Genomic DNA, 21,161 nt, shown 5'->3' on the forward strand with positions numbered 1-21,161 from the left:
TTTTGTAACTGAACACTATATAGTTGTTAAGATACTCCATTCAGAGCTGATTTCAAAGCTCTTATTTAACGTGTGCATACGTACCCTACTGAAATTTATTTCCAGTTAAGCGCAATTATTACTAATATATATTACCCTGCATATTTTGTTTTCTCTTGGCTTATTATTGTAAAAAAAGAACAATAAATCATATTGTTGAAGTACGCTTGTTTTATTACCTGAAATAATAAACAACACATCCATTGCTGTTATGTATACTTATTTAATTGCCGAATTGGCGGATTTTTGAGGTGATACAGTGTGCAACTATCACAGGTATATACATGGGTCGTGCATGTATCAAACTACGCTATAGACACAATTCACTCTGATGCAGACCAGACTACCTATACAAAAAGTATATATCTTCCTAAAATATAATGATTTTTTTACAAAATATAGTCGAATCCACTGGAGAGTTACTTGAATATATAATTATAATTTGTATTTTTGTTTTATTTATATAGTTCAAAAATTCGAGATATATATACGTTTTAAAAAGAGCATTTACATAAGTTAATCAACCCATTACTTTTTGTACAGGCAGTTAAAAATAAGTAGTTTCAACAGTGAAGTTTTTTTATTGTGCACGTTTTATGCACCGTAAAACAATCTGACATCTTACATTTTTTTATACAAATTTTTTTATTTAGATCACCAAAAGGAATGGCTAGTGATTCAGAGGCAACGCACTGTTACAATTAGTAATTCGCCTTGATTAGGTGCGTACAATGATTAAGTGATTGAATTTAAACATATATAATCTTCAGTGTGTTTGGTGTTAACGTACATTCATGTGTAATCGGATTAAAAAAATGTGACAAATTCTCCGGCCAAGTAAGTAAAAACGTTTTACAATAGTTTAAACCTACTATCATTAAAATTTATAATATATATATATATATAGAATATTTTGAAAAAATTCATATAACTTCGATTATCATTTCCTGTATTCGTATAGACATATCTCGGCATGATTCATAATCATATTCGTATTCATCTATTTTTATATTAAAGTATCTTCTCTTATATTCTTTTCTTTAATTAAAAATCAGTTCTAGGCGCCTTATAAACTATAATTTTATACACCGTTGAATTATGTACAAGTTATTATTTATATTACAGGATGCTTCGATAAATAGATCATTTTAATAAAAGTTAATGACTCGACTTATGTATATTTCATATGAGTCTGGACTGTATTAAATTAGTCGGGTTATTAGCTTAGTAAAACTGACATGGAATGTTGATATTGTGATCTTAAATGAAAAGATATAAGAAAAAAAGATCAGAGATTTATCTATAACCAAATGCCAAAAAAGACCTGCGTCTTTCTACTGCGTAAATAAAATCTTGGAGGAATCATCCTGCATTACATGTAATACCTATGAAGAATTAATTACACCATTTGAATAATACTACTTTTTACATACAATCGTGTGACATTTTCATATATCTTTGGTATGCGGTCGTCAATTTCCGTGTAAATGTACAAACCTCCAAGACTCGTCGATGTTTTCAGCCTCAACCTAATTTGTGGACTTGATAAATTCCATACTTTTAAGACAATAGTAGCGACCTACATTGTGCATAAATTATGTCTTTTTCAAAATGATTCCATTTTTTCTTGCTCATATACTATAAGTTGTCTTCTTTTTACGGCAAGTAGATAAAAATATCGTGTTAAAATGAGTTTTAAAAAGATATTTTAAACGTTAAATGGAAAAGATTTAAAAATTAACAAATGTTATTAAAAAATATAAACATCTAATAGATTTTCTTCATTAGTAATCACTGGTATAAGACATTTATAAATATAACAATTGTACCAACAATCTCGTTATTTATCCATTGAGGCATCATTGTTGCTATGTTGTACAACAGAGGATTCTTTCGTGTTTAAAGAAGCTCCAAACTAATTTTTTTCATTTCATTAAACTTGTTTATAGTGGAACGAAAAAGTTCTCATGGCTTATCAACAATCGAATGTAAATAATTGAGCTTGAAACAGTTTTCAATGAACTGAAAAAAATTACGAGTGAGCCACAGTAAAGTCTGTACAGAAGGCTTAAATCGGAGCGCAGTTAGGCCCTTACTCACAAGCAACTATACATTTACTTTTAAATTATAAATATCTTATCTTGGTCGGTGAACACATAGTCGATGAATTGATTGATTGGGCCGATCGCTGATAAGGACATACCCCGCGAGGGTGGCGCTCTCACGAGATTTGGACCGAAAACCACAGCGAGATTACTGGACGTCATCTTGTTCAGATCGCACCTGTCCATTACCTGTTTCAATGCGCAATACGATTTTTAGTATGAATGTCGTAAATTAACTTTTGTTACAGCAAACTTTGAGTAACTTACCCTAGATAAGAATTGAACTATGTATTTTAGTAGTTGATAATTATCCTCGGGTAGTTTTTCAAGTATTAAGATTTTAACTCTTCTTGGACGTTCGTCTTTCGATAGAGCTGAAAGTACAAGAAAAAAAATTCGTCATATATTCGCATGGTTGACAGTGACTTAACAAAATGATAATTTTTACTTTGGAACTGTGTGATTTCATCATACAGCTCGTACGTCATCAGCGGTTCTTCTAGCTCCCGAAGAAAGGTCTTTAAAAGAACCGCTGCTATATGCGCATCGCCTTGGAAATCAACAGGTAACCCTTGATTACATTTGCTCTGAAGTTCTTTGACTACCGCTACATTAGCGGATCTTCTGAATATGCCTTCAGTCTCCAACGCTGTAATTTAAAAATTAGTCAACAACGAATAGCATTATCAATGATTGGGTCATTTTTTTTTCCTTTTATTTTACGCGTGTCATTTGTTTTTTGACTAATCAAACGAAAAAAATCACTGCTACAAAATCTTTGAAAGGCGTTCGATCGTGATTTTTTAATAGTGCGTTTCAGGGGGTTATTTTATAAATTACAAGCCTTACCATCAGGTGTATCAAGAAACTCTACACATTGTCGTACTATAGGCGGTATAGGGTCTCCTCTGTTATTTTCTTTGATGAATTGAAGACTCGCTCCAAACTGTGTCGTTCCAACTGGAGTCGCTATTGAGCTCGGCGGTGGACTTGTTGGTAGATTTTTCTTGTTCTTCAACATTAGTTGTTCGTCATGTCTGAAATAGAATAATATCAATGAATATTGCTGAACAAATATTTGTAACATTCCGTATAGCATTCTCGCGTTAAGTAATGATACTCACTCTATCACTTGCTGTGGAATTATCAACTGGTCAAGGTTAATATACTGAGCCAATTCATCTAAATAATTGACATACATCATTTTCCGACCAAATTTAGCACTGAAAAGAAAAGACTGGATTAAGAAACGTCGCGAGCAGATAATCATTTCTATACATTTTATATTTTCAAAGAATTCACTAGTTTGCATGAATATTATTTATAGCAACACTGGTATGAAGCAAGAGCTAAAATCGTTTCGTAAAAAACTCGCTCTTCCAGTTAATTTACATAAAAAAAGTTCTTCGAGAAAAATATCCTTAGGATTTTGCGATGCTACGCCAGAATGCAGAGACATACGCATTTTAAACGTTACTGTAAGCTCAATATGTGAATTTAGAAAGCGCAGTTTGAACATTTTTCAAGCTTCATTAGATCGTTTACAAATTCCTACGGAGCAACGAAGCTCGAGTACCTTTTCAACGAAAAGATAGACCGCTTATCAGTTGGCGTTTTATTTTTAAATCGGCGCACACGCGCATCATCTCATTCTCGAGCAAAGAGAGAGAGAGAGAGAGAGAGAGAGAGAGAGAGAGAGTGACTCAGGTCGAGCTCGAATCAAACAATCAAGGCATCATCCGAATTTCCCCGACTGCTCATGCCACTCGTAAGTTGCAGCGCTTCCGTTAACCATTGAAAGTTCGAGTAAGCCTATCTCAGAGTCCGCAGAGTAGTAAAAGTCAGGAGCGATTCCCACCTGATGGCCGGCTTGAAGAGCTGCCAGACTATCCGGATGAAGTTGGTCGGGTGCACGAGGTAGAGGGCCTTGAGGTTCTTCTTGTACTTGCGGTCGAAGGCCTTGTATGCCTGCCAGAGCCAGGAGAGCGGCGGCTTGTTCTTGGAGGTGAGCCCATGGTGGAAGTAGACGAGGCTGTAGTCCTGCTCGACGAAGGTGTCGAGGGTGTGGGTGAGGTAGCGCAGCAGTTTAGCGTGATTGAACGCCTCCTTGCCAACGGGCGGTAGCTTGCAGGCCGAGACGACGATGACCTTGCGGCCGGCGCTGTCGTCCCCCACCACCTCGACGATGCCCAGCCGGGCTATGTCGTGGTAGTCCTCCTCGTCGGCGAGCTCCGTGTCCAGGGCGGCCAAGTCGTCCGCTGAAATTTCGTCAATTATTCGCTTCGAAGGACGGAGGATAAAACATTTCCAAACGCGACCGCTCTACAATATCATAACACGCACATTTTGAAATCCGTGAGCGGCTCTCTTTCGATTCGACCGGCTCGTGACTCGCTGCATTTCAAACTAGGACCGCGACTGTGTACTAGAGTCATTATGCAAGAGCGCGCGGCATTCGGCAATGATGCTTGAAATCAAGGAAAGATAAGCGCAGCAGCAGCAGCAGCAGCGTTTATGCAATTATATGCCTGTATATACAGCGAGAAAAAAAGAAAACGATCACGAAGAATCGGAACGGAGAGCGCGACGATTTTCACTTTCGATCGCGGCGTTTATCGATCATCTCTCGAAATTCGCCCGTAAAACCGAGAGTCGGCGCACTTTCTCGCGGGCAGTAAACGCGGCCAATAAAACAAAGGCCAGAGATTATTATCCAGACAAATCGCGCGGAAAGAAGCTATTGCCAATGCAATAAATTTATAATGTATTGTGTGTATATATATATATATACGTACCAGTCTCGATGACGGGCGCATCGACGAGCTCCTTCTCAAAGTTCTCCTCTATGGTGCCGTCGCTCACCGGACTTTCCAAATACTCGATGCCCGAGCCTATCACACCCACCGTCAGGTCAAGTTTCTCCTCTAGAAGCTGCACGGCTGCGTGAGAGAGAGAGAGAGAGAAATTGCGCAATTCGCCGTTAGCCGCATATACACTTTTGACTTTTGGCTTAGCTTATATTTTACAATACATATACGTACAGGCCGTCGAGGTCGCCTGGAGCTCCGTGTCGTCGAACTCCAAATTTGGCTCGTAGTCGTGGAAGTCGGACAGACTTGGGTACGGGTCCTCGGATTCATTATTAACGGCTGCAACAACACAAAGAGTCATCCCATCAGTCCAATAAATCCATCGTTAATATCACTGACACACACAACCACATCGCAGCGGTAACTCGTAAAGATAATTATATGCTCTCTCTCTCTCTCTCTACCTCTGTCTTATCGCGAGCGCAAGTTCGCGTGAAAGTTATACGGCGTTGGTGCGAAAATTCAAACACGGCGCTTTCTTTCGCCCCGATTTCCCACACGCGCTATAAGTACCGATGCAGCGATGCTGCGGTTCGAACGTGCCGAAAACCCGCCACACGTGCTGTTCCGTGTTTATACAATAATGTGCGCGCTTGTCAATAGGTCAGTAAAGTATACACCTATACAGCCGCGAGCTACGAAATTTTCAAGGAGTTTCTCTGAAAATGGTCACAGAGAGCGAGCGGCGGCATCGGCGTAATAATAAAAACTCGTACATTATGCAGCGCGCGCGGGGATCAAATCGAATCTTTTAAATAGCGGGCAGAGTCCTCCTCCCGCGCAGCTGCACATCTAATTTTAGCTAATTGAGAGCTACTGCACCAACACACGCACACACGGAGAAAAGAAGACTATGTACTCACGTCATCCGGGGAGAAGAGATCAAGGACTGATCGCGCACGAAATCCTAAATCACGCTATAAACGCGCGCGATTGTCACTCTATAAGGAGAGAAATTCCAGAACGGATACCAGGAACTATCGCAGCTGCAGCGAAAGCTCCTCCATACCGTGTACCCTTCTCTCCGCACACAAGGCGATTTAACGTCGAAGAAGCAGAAACAAAAGAAGAAGACCCGAACGGATGGCCCGCGAACGCGACACTAATCGATCTCGGCTCTCGTCGAATCTAAATCGTATTATACGCCCGGCACGCACTCAATATCTCTTCGCGCGTATAAAAGGCGAGGCATGTACGTAGGCACACACGTACGTACATGTGGCTATGGTCAGGCATATAGCTATATAACAATCGGCAGTGCAGAGGAGTATAGAGGAAAAATCGCGCGAGCCGCGTCTTGCATTAGCAACGAGAGAGCCGCGCTGGCTTCCGGCGATCGGCGGCGCGCGCTGCTGCACGTTCGCCAGTTCCTTCCTCCCCACAGCCCTCGACGCGACTCGCTCGTTCTCGCACTCTCTGTGGTCAGATGCAGGAAAGGATGTGGGTGCACAAGTAGGAGGTATCGCGCTGGAAACATTGATGAGGGTGTGCGGCCCTTTTTATTCTCTTTACTTTTCCTCTTTTCCGCGAGGGAAGGAAGCACGAGTGAATTATTGTCGACGCGTCTCGCGGGGAAATGTGTGTGTGTGTCTTTTTGGGAAACGTGCGGGGAGAATTTTTGATTTTCATTCTATTTGCGTCGTAGGAAGTAGTAGTAAACTATTGCTTTCGCTGTATACGTACGCGGAGCGTAATCGAGAAAATTTAATTTTAACTGCGAACATGCATGCGCGTTTATCGTCGTCCTGTACTACTATCGGCCGCCTCTGTATTATCACTTTCGCGCGGCGCGCAGTCGAGATAAAAACGGGTTTGTAATGACTACAGACTATATACATTTACTTTCTTTTTGAGGACACGCACTTGATTTACATCTTTTGTTATAATAGCCGCAGAGTTGCGAAAGGAACGTTTTTCCCGAAAAAAAAAAAAAAAACACGACCAATGCTCGTTGATGTAGGACACAATAACATTCAGCTCTATACAGGTGCAATATGCCATTTCCGAGATACAGCCGCTTATATACATATAGCTATACGTGTATATACAGGTGCTTATATTTCTTTTATCGCGCAATTAAAATTGATTTTACATTAAAGCCAAAGTATGCGCCTCAAAAGATGTCTATACTTTTACGTGTATACATCTATATACTCGTTCGCCGTTTGGCGGCTGCACTCAATTTTATCGCTATTCGGGAGAATATTGAACTGCCGCGCGCGGCAATTGCTTTCGATCGTGCGGGGCACGTAATAAAAATCGTGCACTTGGAGGCATAAGCGGCGCGGAGGCCGTGAAAAAAAAAATGCATACGTTCATGTTTCCGTTTATAAAAATATGGATGAGAGACGAGTTTGACGATGTGTATAGCTATTCAATGGTTTTTATCCGTGGTCGTTTCAATGTTGACTCTGAGCGATTTTTTTTTCTCTTCACGGAATGTACAGTTGTAGTGTAGTGTCATTATGTTTCGAGACAAAGGTTCCGTGTCGCCGTGTGTACACTATGGAGCTTGTGAAAAGGTGTGCGTTGTGGGTATTTCGAAATCTAAGCTGACGTTTTTTTGGAGACAGTTTGATAGGATAGGTATTACGTTTTTTGGAATTATTTCTAATGGATTATCACGGTATTCTTTTACTCTTCCAAGTGGGTGTGAAAAAGCTCGAAGCGTAGGTGTGTTCCCATTATATTACAGATGCTAAATTGTGTTGCAATTTTCTGTGGGAATGCCCAAGAAATATTACGTCATGTGCTCGCATTGATACAATAATTATCTAAGCAGCCTGTCCAGATCAAAAGATTCGATACTCCAGCTTACGCGTGTGGGCAGAACTGTATAATAAGCAATATGCATGCTGAATTATTAGTACACAGAAACTCCACGGAAAGTGTGGGTAATATTCTGAACACATTTGACTTGATAGCAGGATAATCAATACGACTGTTATACACTGTAGTCATTAGAAATTCCACTTGAGAGTAACCAAAACAAATGAAATCACAAGGGTGGCTTCAGTGGTACTCATTCATTCAATGTAATGCGTATCGGATCCAAGCAACTTAACAATATTATTCATTCGTCGCAACTCTTTTTCATGGCAACAGCAGCCATCAGACTCATAACCAATTGTCTAGCATTCAAAGCACGCTTGTTATTCTCTAAGTCTCCCTCAAGCCCAAGCTCTTTCATCCAAACAATAGACTATGAACCACTACTATGAACCACTACTATGTATCCACTTTGATACATAAAAGTCACACCTTTCAAGACTCACTTCCTCAGAGCCTCTACGTACTGCCAGCGTAATCATGGAAATGCCAAGCCAGTGAAACAATAACATTCACTGGCAGTCAGACTGACTGAAACACAGAGGAAAACTGGCTACGTACGTACGTACACTAATCGAGGTGGACGACCGCGATTGCCAAACACAGAGAGCGCGAGGCTAAAAAGAAAATGTTCACTCTCACTCGCAACACAACATCCAGGTACACAATGGTCATCTCTCTCTCTCTCTCTCTCTCTCTCACTCTCCCACCTCCTCACCTGTCAAAACTTTCGCGGGACTGAGCGCAGGCTGATAATCGGCTTCCATGTCTCAAGGCGCTGGGCCAGCCCTTTGTTGTCCTACTCCTCGCTCTATCTCTCTCCCCTCGATAAAGGCGCAGATGTGCGAAAAGAAAAACGGAGCAGCTTCGCACCCACGCCTCTTTGAGGACGCACGATCGTACGGATGATGTGTTGCGTATATCCGTAGTAGCTGTCTATCCCTCGCTGCTGCTGCAGCAGTCGACGGCCGTTGCTGCTGATGACGGCAGGGCAGCGGCCAGCGTCATCGTCGTCGTCGTCGTCGTCGTGCGCACTTATCACCTTTTTCCGCGAGAGGATTGTCGTCAGGAGAGCCGCGAGAACAACAGCGCGCACTCCGCAGCTTACTAGAGTTTGTAAGCAGACTGCACTGATCGCTTATCGGACGGCGGACGGAGAGAAAACGCGTCGTCGTACTTTCATCGAGTGTACTACACTGCAGCAGCACACAATGCGAATTGCGATGCAGCAGCGAAATCTACGCCGAGGAGTCGCGCCACAGCCGCGAGTCAACTCCCTTTTTCTTCTCTTTCTCGCTCGCGCGAGTATAGTGTTATAGTGTACGTTATGGGCTGCTCCTGCTGCTGCTCTCTGCTGTTCTGTTCTGTGGCCCCCTCTATGTTTCGCTCTCCCCTACTCGCTCTTATCGCTCCGTCTCTTTTCTCTATATACTCTTGACTGCCGTATGGCGTATGCCCGTATGTTTATCGTGCCGGAACGGCTAGAGAGCACCGCCGAATGAGTTTTCCGTTGCGCGACTTCTTCGATATTCGCGGTAAACTTCGCGGTACGTGCGCTGCGCTCGTTCATGACCGTCGCGAGAGCGTTTCCTGACCGACGCGTTTGTTTTGAATCACGAGCTTCGATTTTTCGCTGCTGCAGATTTTTAGCGGATAAATTTCGCTATGATGAAATAATTGATATCCGATTGACTCGCGCCTTGGGATTATCGTGATGACGTGTCGCGACTTTCCGAATTCGATGCTCTCTCTTTATCGTGAGTCAGAGCTGCGGCGGCTTGATTTTGGTGACTCACGTCTCACGTCTGCCCCGTCCGTACTTAACTCCAAAACGAATAAGTATAACACACTTAAGTCTATATAGCTTCGAAATGTCGTTTTCAATATAAGTATGTAAAGCGCAAAGCGAATTTTCGTCACCAGCGCTGCTGCCGTATATGGCTTATAATAGAAACGTGCTTTGCTTATCAGCTCTTACGAAACGTACATACATATACACCTCTATAGATAAAGACTCGTAGAGGTTTTTCCAAGTCTGTCAAAGTGCTTACTTTTGTCAGCTCGAGAAAAATCGAGCTTCGCTTCCACAATCCACATGATGACGGCACACAATACTTACGAGTGCGCCGTGCGCGTATGAAAAGAGAGCATCAGTGCTCGCATCCGTGTCAGTGGCATGAAGGTGTAGATACATATTTATATTGTTTTGCAATCGCGGCGGTATCACTTGGTGATATGCAGACGCCGGCGAAGTCAATTATATATTGTAAAAGTTTTGGATAAGATGAGCATGCGGTAATCTAATTGAACGTGCATTACCCACCAGTCTGGAGATTAAAGTTAGGTTATATTTATAAAATATACCTACAGGCGCGTCCGTCAGTGATGGGAAGTAGACACGTCAAACCTTACTATGCTTGAAATGTAAACAAGGCCATACTTATTCGTAATGTTAAATTTTTGCGTTCATCCGAATCACTGCGTTTTTTTTTTACTAATGATTTGTATTTTCTATTTGCAGAAATTCTTCAGTGAGGCTAACGTATTTTGAAATTGCTCAAAGATGTCTGTGTTACAAAAGTTAGTTTACTGGCTAATCGAAGTCGCCCTATTTGTGGCAACATGCTGGCTGTTTTTATTATGCTTGTATCCGTTGATGCTCATCATCTTCGTTAAAAAGTTATTTATAAAGAATCACGACATAGAAAGAAAAGATGACGAGGTCACAGTGGGAATTTTCCATCCCTACTGTAACGCTGGTGCCGGGGGCGAAAGAGTTCTTTGGGCTGCTGTTAAGGCTCTTCAGTCAAACTACAAAAATGTACATGTTTATATCTACACCGGTGACTTGGACCATGATCGAGAAATGATTCTAGCTAATGTAGAGAAAGTTTTTGACATGAAGCTGCAGCACAATATCAATATTGTTTATTTGCGTCGAAGAAAGTGGGTAGAAGCTAAAATGTACCCATTTTGTACTTTATTTGCACAAAGTTTTGGCTCAATTTGGCTTGGTTTGGAAGCTCTTATACTCTTTAAACCTGATATTTACATTGATACTATGGGTTATGCATTTACGTATCCCATATTCAAATACATTGGAGGTTGCAAAGTTGCATCTTACACCCATTATCCAATAATCTCTACAGATATGTTGAATCATGTTTCACAAAGATCTGTGTCTTTTAACAATCGACACATAATTGCCAGAAATCCAATTCTCACTAGAATGAAACTTGGCTATTACAAGGGTATTGCTTCCTTGTATGGATTAGCTGGTAGAACAGCTGATATTGTAATGGTCAATTCTTCTTGGACTAAAGAACATATTAATTCAATTTGGAAATGTCCTCAGCGAACTTATCTTTTGTATCCTCCATGTGATGTTGAGAAGCTCACGCAACTGCAACTTTTAAGTGACGCTGAGAAAAATAATGAAATTCTAATAGTATCAGTCAGTCAATTTAGGCCGGAAAAAAATCATGCTCTAATGATAGAAGTCATGAGCAAGATTAAGCCACTCATTGCTGAAGAAGTGTGGAAAAAAGTGCACTTAGTACTTGTAGGTTCTTGCCGTAATGAAGATGATGAATCTTATGTGAAAGGATTGAAAAGTACTGCTAAAAAGTTGGATGTGAATGACAATGTTGAGTTTAAAGTAAACATTCCATATGCAGCGTTAATTTCTGAAATACAGAAAGGTACCATTGGTATTCATGCCATGTGGAATGAACATTTTGGGATAAGTGTTGTTGATGGCTTGGCTGCTGGACTAATTATGGTTGCTAATGCATCTGGAGGACCCAAGGCTGATATTATTGATACAAAAGACAAAATCAGAAATGGATTTTTAGCCAAAGATGCTGATGAATATACTAAAATTATAATTTCTATTATAAATATGACTGCTGAAGAAAGAGATGCGATAAGGAATGCTGCTAGAAAATCTGTCAATCGATTTTCAACTAAATGCTTTGAAAATGAATTGGTTAAAATTATGGAACCATTTTTTAAACTAAAACAAAGATAATAAATAAACCAATTTATTACTGATATTTTTAATCAAAAGATTTTTAACTGCGAATAAACTTGATATTTTAAAACAAGTTTTGTCATTGAATATAAAATTTGGAATACTTTGTTCAATAAAACTTATTAATATTGCTTCAATACATCCTCAACCAGTATTCTTTGCATCCCTATGTATATTTTAAAAACATTCTAACGTAATTCATTATACAAGTATTAAAGAGGCAAAATCATTGTTGAGTTTATAATTTATTAGGTTCATTAAGCTTAGAAATATATAAAATTTTTGTAAAAATATAAAATATATACAATTGATTCACTGCATACAAATGGATTGCCCATGACAAATCTAATATGAAAATTGGTATAAAGCTATCTGTCATTTTTCATAACGGTCATTATATAATATAATAAAAGCAGTTTAACAATTACAATATCAAAATATCACGCTTTTGCACATGTTCAACAGGATTATGCATCTAGAAGGTATCAACTTCAATATATACATCGATGCACTTGAGCATTCATAAAACATGTCGTTTTAAATTTATCTAAATTCTTGATACTTTGGTATCATGTAATCATCAGATATGGTGTCACTTGAACATGGAATTTGCACCGCCTCTATTTCTTTAAAATTCGTACATGTAGCTCTTCTATCACCCACGCGTTTTTTTACTTTCTTCACCCATTCAGTAACTATTGTTGGTGTAGAAATTCTCAATTCTGTACAAATATCTTGGATGAACCATGAACCTAAAAATTACATGTTATTAACGTTAAGTTGATAATTTATGAGTTGAAAATATTTACCTTCATCTTCATTTCTAAAGGCTACAAATCCATTTAATGTAGCTTGAAACAGACCAAAATGCTTGTAAAATACAGGGCTTGTTGGACCATCTGTAACTAATCTCCCTGTGCTTTGTTCTGAATTTCTTTCTACCCAACCTGTAATAAAGTATGATTTACAATAATCATTGAATCGTAGTTTATTATTCATTCATTATCATTACCTATCTGTTTTCCTTGACAGGATTGTAAGATGATAAACTTAAATACATTTTGTAATTTTTCACAGCAAAATTTATCTCTAATAGTATCAATGCTTATTTTTTTATCATCCGAAAAGACAACTTCACCTAAATTATGTTTTGAAAAATTGTGTTATTTTTTGGCAAAACGTTATTAACAAAAATTGCACATTTTTTTACCTTCTGAGCCATGGCTCAATATGCACATAAAGATGCAAGCATACTGATTATACCGTTCTGTATTGAATGAATCTAGAAAATCAATCATTTGACTTTTTGTCAAGTCTCTTTTTGGTTCATCAATTTCAAAATTGCAGCCTCTTAAAGTTTCAATCAAATTCTTTTCATCTGCATCAGATCCACGTCTGAACTTGTACTGTAAGTCAAATAACTCATGAATAACTATTATTTTAATGAAGATAAAAATTCTATAGACATACCATCACTTTATTTTTAAAATTTTTTTGATTAATAATAATGCATAAGCGTTTCTGGTTTTTTCCCCATGGTATCCTGGTTGTCTCAGAGTTATTATCATTTTGATTGTATGTATTATTGCTTGTATATGGCATTGAATTGTCATTTATTAAAGTGTTCGAGGAATCTTGTAGGTTTCTATGAGTAGTTTTCCAATCTTCAAAATTGAAAGGCAAATCAATCAGGCAACCTATACTTTTCAAATCCTCTATTAAATTATTCAAATTAGGATTGTCTAGAAATATAATTAAAAATAAATTAATTATTATGAGTAAACATAGTGATACAAATGAAGTATGTATAACGTTATGTATAACCTTCATTGATTGAAATGTAGTTTTGCTGAAGCCAATATAAGATGTACACTTCTAGCCATAATTTATTACTATTCAATTGTACAGGTGAACACAACCTTTCGTTGACTTTAGTAATTAATTTGCTTACTTCTTTTGTATCCAAGTTTGAGCATACAAAATATAGACTTTTAATAACTTTATTTAAATTTTCACTAACATTATGCACATTATATACGAATCTCACTTTCATAGCTTCAATTTCATTGTTATCAAAGCCTAACTTTTTGATTACTTTGATGTTACCAATAATAATTAAGGATTCTAACAATTTTTCTTCCCAGTTTACTCGATGCCTTAACGTATTAAAATAAGTAGCTGGATCGTTTAGTAAAAATTCAATAAGTTGATGAATCTCTGTTTCTTGGTCAGTAAATAAAAATATGATAGACACTATATCCATCTCATCTAAACTGTCAGCATCTTGTACTATTTCCTGTAAAACATTCGGGTTGAATCTTTCTCTGGAGAAACGTACAACGTTATTTAATGATTCTGGTATTGTTGAAATAGCATCTATTACTAATGACATTGTTGCCTTACAAAATATTTATGCTCTGAAATCTGAAAATGCATTCAAACAATAATCATTACAAGAAATTTTACATTTTCTTACATATGCATAAACATATTTTCAAAATAACTAATACAAATATCTTATGTTGATATTATAGATTGAGAATTTGACGAATTTCATCATATAGTTTATTATAAAAATCAACATTGCATACTTACAACAAAAAATTATCTGTATAAAAATTATATTTTGATGGTTACTAAGGTTATGCGATGATTTTCAGCAATATTTATTTACAAAGTCATACTTCGAGTGGTTAATGCCGTCAAGTTTCGTTTTTTCACATTTTTGGTATTGATTTACAAAAAATCTCCATTTAATAGAGACTCATTACACGTCAATAATCGATAATACAAAAATATATGTGCTGCTTTCAACTTTATTTATTATTATAAGTACAAGGCACTATAACAAATAAGATTCTGGCTTTGCTCCTCCCACGGCATTATCAGCTGATGAGACCGAAAATGGCGGAACTGGCGGCAAAAATGTTGCAGTACAATTTCTTTTAAACTATACAGCTTTCCTCAAGCATCGAAATCGAATAGATGTACAGAAATATTTATTTAATATCTCGCGCATTGTTAAAGCTTATCGGAAAATAGTCAGAAAGTTAAATTGATTGTTATAATGAAATTATGAGACTTTAACACACACATATATATATATATATATATATATATATATATACCGCGCAAAATTTCAATAGTCAAGTTGGTATTATCATCAGTTTGGAATGCTGTTTTGATTTTTGTGTTTATATATAGGTATATAGGATTCAATGTTCAAAACACCATGCGCTCGACGTTCGACTTTTGTTTCTTTCGCACGTTTGCACTCTTGTTCAGCTTCAATCGGTCATTGGCGTCAAACGGTCATGTATGTTGTCATGTATACGAGCAGTTTTTATTATAACTTAAAGTCCTACACATTCTCTATTCTGTGTTTTTCTTTCGCTCATAGATAAGAAATTGAAGATATATACTTATGCAGCTTTGAAGAAGAAAGTTTGAAGCAAGCTGCACGATGTCTCAACGTTATAGAATGTACGTAAGTAATAATGTCTCCGAGGACGAATACGAATTCACCAATGATTTTCACAAGGTTTATATGTATATGCAATTACATCTTTTTTTGTACATTACCTTTGATATAAATAATAGAGTTTGTTGGTGTATGAATCAGAGCATTTCTAACGGCCAAGAGAAAAATTTCGTTAGTTCGGCGCTGAGCGCTCACGTTGTCCTCTCGATGTGCGCGTATGGTGCTAAGGAAAAGACTGCCGAGGAAATGAAAAGCGCTCTCCATCTACCTGCCAGCATTTACTGGGAAAGCTTCAAGTACTTGCTTAAAACGATGGATGTAAGTAGTATATAGATGAAAGAAGCAATGAAATCAAAGATAGAATGTTTTTGAAAAGTGAAAGTGAAATCGGGATTGCAAATAAACTTCTAATTGACAAGAATATTGTTGTAAGAGATAGTTACAAAGAAGCTATGGAATCAATTTTCCATTCTGAAATCACAGAAGTGGATTTTGTTAATGACGGAAGAAATGTAATAAGATATGTGAACAATTGGTGTGCAAAGACGACATGTGACAAAATAAGAGAGATATTACCACCAAAAAGTCTGTAATACTTTAATTTTAATTTGTTATTATACCATAGTGATACTTGTTCATTTATATAATGTCCATATATTTGATGATAGAACCAATTGAACCTACAACAAAGTTGATGCTGCTAAACGTCATATATTTTAAGGCCTATTGGCAACATAAGTTTAATCCAGCTTTAACAAGCATGGATGAATTTCATATTGACGCAGAAAAAACAATGCAGGTTCATATGACTGAAAAAAATGCATTTCATAGAACTAAATGCTGTAGATGCTGAATGTGTTGGAATACCATACAAGGCAAAATTAATCTTATTGAAGTAATTTACTTATCTTATTTTAACATCTTTTGACAATTCGATTTTTTTTCTAGAATTCCAATTTCGTATTTGTCATAATAAAGCCAAACAAAATTGATGGCTTGAAGTTTATTGAAAATAATCTAGACAAGGTAAATCTTAAATTATAAAGAAGATTTCAAGATTGATAGTTCTAAAGACTATACCACGGGTTACATGCATACTAATAAGAACATTTTTTATGTAAATCTTAGTCTTCCAAAGTTTACAATTGAAACTACTATAGATTTGCAAAAGAATCTCATAAAAGTATGGTATTAAGATAGATAAATATCTCTAGAATCGAATTAATTATTAATATCAACTGACAATTTTTAGCTGGGTATGCCTACAATGTTTACTGATAAAGCAAATTTCAAAGATATATCGATTAAACCAGTGCTTGTTCCACGTTTGCATGTTTCTGAAGTTATTCAGAAAGCTTTCATCGTAGTTAATGAAGAAGGAACAGAAGCTGTAGCAGTCACACGTAAGTTACTTAATGTAAAATAAATTGCCCATACATACATACATATGTGTGATCTATTAAAAATAATTGAATTTAGTGTCCTAATTACTCTGATCATTCTTTTTTTATTCATAGGTTTAACTGTAACAGGTGGTGGTTCAGTGGAAATTCGGGAATTTAAAATTGACAGACCATTTCTGTACCGAATAGTTCACAAAAGTACCAATGTAACGCTTTTTAGCAGATGCGTTTATAGACCGAAGTATTAATTATGTTAATTTTCATACTTAGATAAGCATTCAAACATTGAGAACGCTTATTTTATGAATTGATATGTATAATTGATCATAAAACTTATTTGATCATATCTTGGTTGCGAAAAAGCGATTTATCTAAAGTATAGGACTGTGAAGTTAGACTGTGTAGTCTCTAACTGTTGAAAAATGTAAAAATAATTTTAATAATTTAGATACAACAATATGTATAATTATTATAATTTTAATTCTTATAAAAGTAAAGGGGATTTTAAGAATTATTAAAAATGCAATAACTTTTACAGGTATATATATTTTAATATAAAAGCATTTATTAAAATTAGCATAGTGATAGGCAACATAAGTAAAATGTTTGGCTATTCACGTCATGTTAGTAATAGTCTTGACAATTACATTTAGTCGCGTTTTAACTGTATGGTTCTTACAATTACATTGTGACTGTATATTTCTTAATCTGTACAAATCATACAGCATTTTTTACTTGTTTAATAAATGACAAATCATTTATAAATATGTACATGTGTGTGCCCATTTAATGAAAAATAAAATCTTATGTAATTTATTACTTTTCTAACATTTATTAATGTATAGATTATCTAGTATTAAATTTGACGTTTATTTTTGTTGGGCAACAAATTTATATTCTATTCCACAAAAAGAAACTATTATGACTTTTATTTATTGGACTAGGTTTTATATCTATGAATTACGTTATTACGAGACGATGTGATATCGTTCGTTCGAACGGGAATAATCGTTAAATTTTCATATCATATTTTCCATGATTAAATCCATTCATACATTTAATTAAGCGCCGGTGCTTTAAAAAAAGTTTAAAATTAAAATTGATTAGACCAGTTATTATGTTGTAAATTATTGCTATTTAGCACTGTTACCGAGACTGATGATTACTTCAAGTCCACTTGACACTTCGACATTGAATAGACATCGGACACACAATGCGCATCGCTTTAATTCCAGTTATCACTGCTTTATTTAAAACTAAAGCTACGAATGTATACCCAAAGGAATGACAGCGTAATAAAATCAGTTAATTTAAACAAAGTCTTTTGTTTATTTAACATATTCAAATCAATTCTCGACGAATTTCTTGATTGTGTATCAACATAAAACACTTCATTTCAATTATATGATTCTCTCTTTTGTCAAAGACCAAAAAATCTTGCTTTTTCAATCTTTATCAATTCATCATTTGCGTATAAAATTGACTATACAGTGACTTACATAATTACTCCTTACAACAATCAATATTTTTTGTTATCTTTTTAAATAACTATACCAGTCTCTTTGCAAACATAAAAATAGACTTTTGTTTTGTCACTTCACAGAATATACATATCACGCTTTTTTCGTATCCATCCGTTATTCATCAAAAATATTTATTCTCTTCTTAACGCTTACTTTTTTCTCTCACTCCCTACAAATTACGAGTTATAGAATATTTACGTTTCTAATACCAAGATAAAATTCCATTTTAAATACATGAACATTTAATCTCTAAATTCGGTTATCGAGAGCAACATTTGATTTTGATCTTTTTCAATTGAATCATACGTAGTACCATTTGTTCAGCAACATATTCACAAACATTTCCATTTCTTAAATCTAACTAAATCGGTTGTCGTTTAAAGTTCAAGTATTATCTTTCGACTTAGGTTCATAAAAATTCGTTCGTAGGTCGTTCGCATTGCAAGACAAAGACAATATAAAAATTACTGCACATAAAATTTTTCCTTAATTTTTTAAAGAAGGAAACAGGAGATTTGAGAACGCGGAAAGCTCACAAAAAGGCGGTACTGCTATTCTGTTTTCTTTATCTTTCAAATCAATTGCGCAGTTTTCTGTGGGCGAGTGAGTTGCGGCGACGAAGGTGTGTGAACACACGGTACGACTTCATATAGGCAATACTGTTTAAAATACTAAACGGAATACTTGGAGCCGCGCTTGTTCACAGGTGGCATTAATAGGCCTTTTGATAGCATCTGCGCTTCGAGGTCTCGATCTTCGTCTTGGTACCTGTAACATTTTACTGGGCATTAGCACATCATTTTTTTTTATGAGACAATGGTTAAAAAAAATTAAGCTTTTAGATCAAACAATTAAACTCATTTCAGAATCGTGTGCAAAATAGGTAGGAAAGCTTTTAAAAACGTTTCATTACAAAATACGAAAACACACAATATATTATGTTCCATGAAAATCAAACAAAGAAATTCAAGCATTGTATCTTATTCTTTTTAGAATAATCATCTTATAGACATTCGCACACAAACTTGATAAAAATAAAAACATGCATATATATACTGCTGTAAAGTTAAATTTTTATTATTAAAAAATATACCTCCTAAATTTTATCATTTATTTGTTTCATATTTTTTGTGAGCTATTGAAAGTTGTATTGATCAATGATAAGCGCCGGCTTACCAGTAAGTTTTTCAAATGCACTGCGCAGAAGTGCAAAAGTAAGCGAAGCCGTGCGTATTCACTAACAATCCTCTGCCCGTTATGTCTTTTAATATGTTCTCAATGACACCTTTTTCTTTTGGTACTTCAGCGAGACACTGACATGTAAATGTTTCTGATGATTGGGTATTATGTTTTGACTGTTATGATTCAACACAGAAGCAGATGTATAATGAACTCCTACGATTGATCACAGTGATTATCACTGCCCCTTTTTCAAATTTACTGTATCGATTTAAGTAAGGGGAGTATACTTGTGACGGAATCTGGCAAAAAAAAAAAGAATATATAAACTTAATAATTTTATTCAATAAACTTAGTGCAAAAATTCCTGGAGATAAAAAGTGTAATTGAAAAGTGCAAACATATAGTTGAAAAAGTGAAATAGTTTAGAGTACCCGATTTTTTTTTCTTTAGTGGTAAATATATTTACATTTAAAAAACAGCAATGCCGATGAACAGAATTGTTTTGAACTGTATATAAGTATACTCCCCCAGATGTTTTGCAGTAATAGACGTTCACTAGAAAAGCTTAGACTTTGTACAAATGAGAGAAATTTTTCAAGAAAGCAATAACGGTGTATTTATTATATATATTACTAAGTTTCTATATTATTTGTATAAAAAATATATAACATTTCTTTAATTTTTTAAATAAGCTTTTAGATATATCTTTTATAAATTATGCTTATCACATTTTTTTTTCGTAAAATATTCCGGATTCACTTTAGCCGGATAAAGACATGATTTATACACATCCACCTTAATATTGTATAAAACATTCTTATTCAATATAAAGGGTAGTACACTACTCTGGCACTTGTTTTTCCTAATTACTTTAACACGGTGCATAAATCTATCATGCTCTTACTTTATATGCTATTAAATCACATTGTTAAGCAAGCAGTCTCAAGCCAACTTCGTTCTCATAAAAAAAGTTTGTAAAAATGCAATAATTCTTCATCATATAGTAAAAATATTGCATTAATTAGGATAAGTATAGCTTTAAAAACAAAAGCATTTAAAGAGTATAAGCAGAGCATAGAGTAAAAAAAGCCATGCGCGAATAAAAAAATTGGCATTCAAAACATCATAGCAGTGCTGTAAAATAATTTTCGTATCTTTCGCAAATCATGATTTCAATCAATAAATAATACTGTTTAACAGTGATATAATCATTTTATTGAAATAGTAGCAATAGAACGTGCTTTTCAAAACCATGCGTTCCTTCGAATGTATAGAAAACTAATTAAAAAATTTCATGTCATCTTATTTTTAATATATAGAAGATGCCATTATAATTTACAGCACCGCCGATGTGTTGTTAGATAAAGTAGAAGATGGACTCTTTATGAGATGAAATAAAGAATTCGGTTAGAAAAGAAGAAAGCGTGTATGCGACTATAATCGCCAAAAGAATGTAGGTGTAGGAGACGTGCGAATTCCCCTGCGTATCTGAGGAATCCGTAGAGGTCAGAGTTGTGGGTGCAATGAGTGTCGGGCACGAGGGTCTACGCCACCTTTGTCGCTCCTCTTCTAATAGAGCTATCAGCGAGTCGCGCTTAGCTACGATCTCTAACATTTCCGTTAGGATCTCCCCTTCTTTCTTCACATCAGCGCTCGTTTTCTTCTCATCTGAAAGCGAGAACGATCGTATTAGCAA

At 36.0% G+C, this 21,161-nt stretch overlaps 5 protein-coding genes across 17 annotated transcripts in view; 2 read left to right on the plus strand and 3 right to left on the minus strand.

Moving 5' to 3' along the window:
* Window positions 1-242: 242 nt before the first annotated feature.
* Window positions 243-9,301, minus strand: LOC100120869 (rho GTPase-activating protein 1). Its single transcript, XM_001604412.6, has 9 exons — window positions 8,562-9,301; window positions 5,186-5,293; window positions 4,940-5,083; window positions 4,003-4,402; window positions 3,269-3,367; window positions 2,994-3,181; window positions 2,593-2,793; window positions 2,412-2,518; window positions 243-2,333 (listed from the first exon to the last, which is right to left on the minus strand). Exons 1-9 carry the CDS (start codon window positions 8,608-8,610, stop codon window positions 2,160-2,162), a joined length of 1,470 nt encoding a protein of 489 aa, XP_001604462.2. The 5' UTR covers window positions 8,611-9,301; the 3' UTR covers window positions 243-2,159.
* Window positions 8,771-12,849, plus strand: LOC100120842 (GDP-Man:Man(3)GlcNAc(2)-PP-Dol alpha-1,2-mannosyltransferase-like). Of its 2 annotated transcripts, none has more exons than XM_032601491.1 (2): window positions 8,771-10,289; window positions 10,365-12,014. In XM_032601491.1, the coding sequence occupies exon 2, from the start codon at window positions 10,407-10,409 to the stop codon at window positions 11,871-11,873; it is 1,467 nt and encodes a 488-aa protein (XP_032457382.1). In that variant the 5' UTR covers window positions 8,771-10,289; window positions 10,365-10,406; the 3' UTR covers window positions 11,874-12,014. The 2 variants fall into 2 exon arrangements, with proteins under 2 accessions (XP_032457382.1, XP_032457380.1); XM_032601489.1 differs by having other exon boundaries at window positions 9,304-10,267; window positions 10,365-12,849.
* LOC100680000 (caspase-8) lies at window positions 12,103-14,857 on the minus strand. The gene is made up of 7 exons (XM_003424990.5): window positions 14,472-14,857; window positions 13,701-14,300; window positions 13,347-13,618; window positions 13,087-13,282; window positions 12,889-13,014; window positions 12,686-12,823; window positions 12,103-12,628 (listed from the first exon to the last, which is right to left on the minus strand). The coding sequence occupies exons 2-7, from the start codon at window positions 14,266-14,268 to the stop codon at window positions 12,420-12,422; spliced, it is 1,509 nt and encodes a 502-aa protein (XP_003425038.1). The 5' UTR covers window positions 14,269-14,300; window positions 14,472-14,857; the 3' UTR covers window positions 12,103-12,419.
* Window positions 14,858-15,018: 161 nt separating this feature from the next.
* Window positions 15,019-17,828, plus strand: LOC100680071 (serpin B6-like). Its single transcript, XM_031925885.2, is given in 7 exon segments — window positions 15,019-15,687; window positions 15,690-15,942; window positions 16,026-16,207; window positions 16,306-16,317; window positions 16,391-16,540; window positions 16,610-16,760; window positions 16,875-17,828. Coding segments are annotated over 7 exon segments (1,230 nt in total). The 5' UTR covers window positions 15,019-15,339; the 3' UTR covers window positions 17,009-17,828.
* LOC100120752 (F-actin-monooxygenase Mical) overlaps window positions 17,304-21,161 on the minus strand; it is a 62,154-nt gene continuing 58,296 nt past the window's right edge. For 7 of the 12 annotated variants that reach the window (XM_031928102.1, XM_031928096.1, XM_031928074.2 and 4 more), the window contains one exon: window positions 20,195-21,133. In XM_031928102.1, coding sequence (XP_031783962.1) covers window positions 20,823-21,133 — 311 coding nt within the window. In that variant the 3' untranslated portion in view covers window positions 20,195-20,822. Of the gene's footprint in view, window positions 19,052-19,459; window positions 19,765-20,194; window positions 21,134-21,161 lie in introns of those variants that run through there. The other 5 variants (XM_031928104.2, XM_032601488.1, XM_031928112.2 and 2 more) reach the window with 2 other exon arrangements.

This window comes from Nasonia vitripennis, chromosome 1, assembly GCF_009193385.2.
Source record: "Nasonia vitripennis strain AsymCx chromosome 1, Nvit_psr_1.1, whole genome shotgun sequence".
Taxonomy (NCBI): Eukaryota; Metazoa; Arthropoda; class Insecta; order Hymenoptera; family Pteromalidae; genus Nasonia; species Nasonia vitripennis.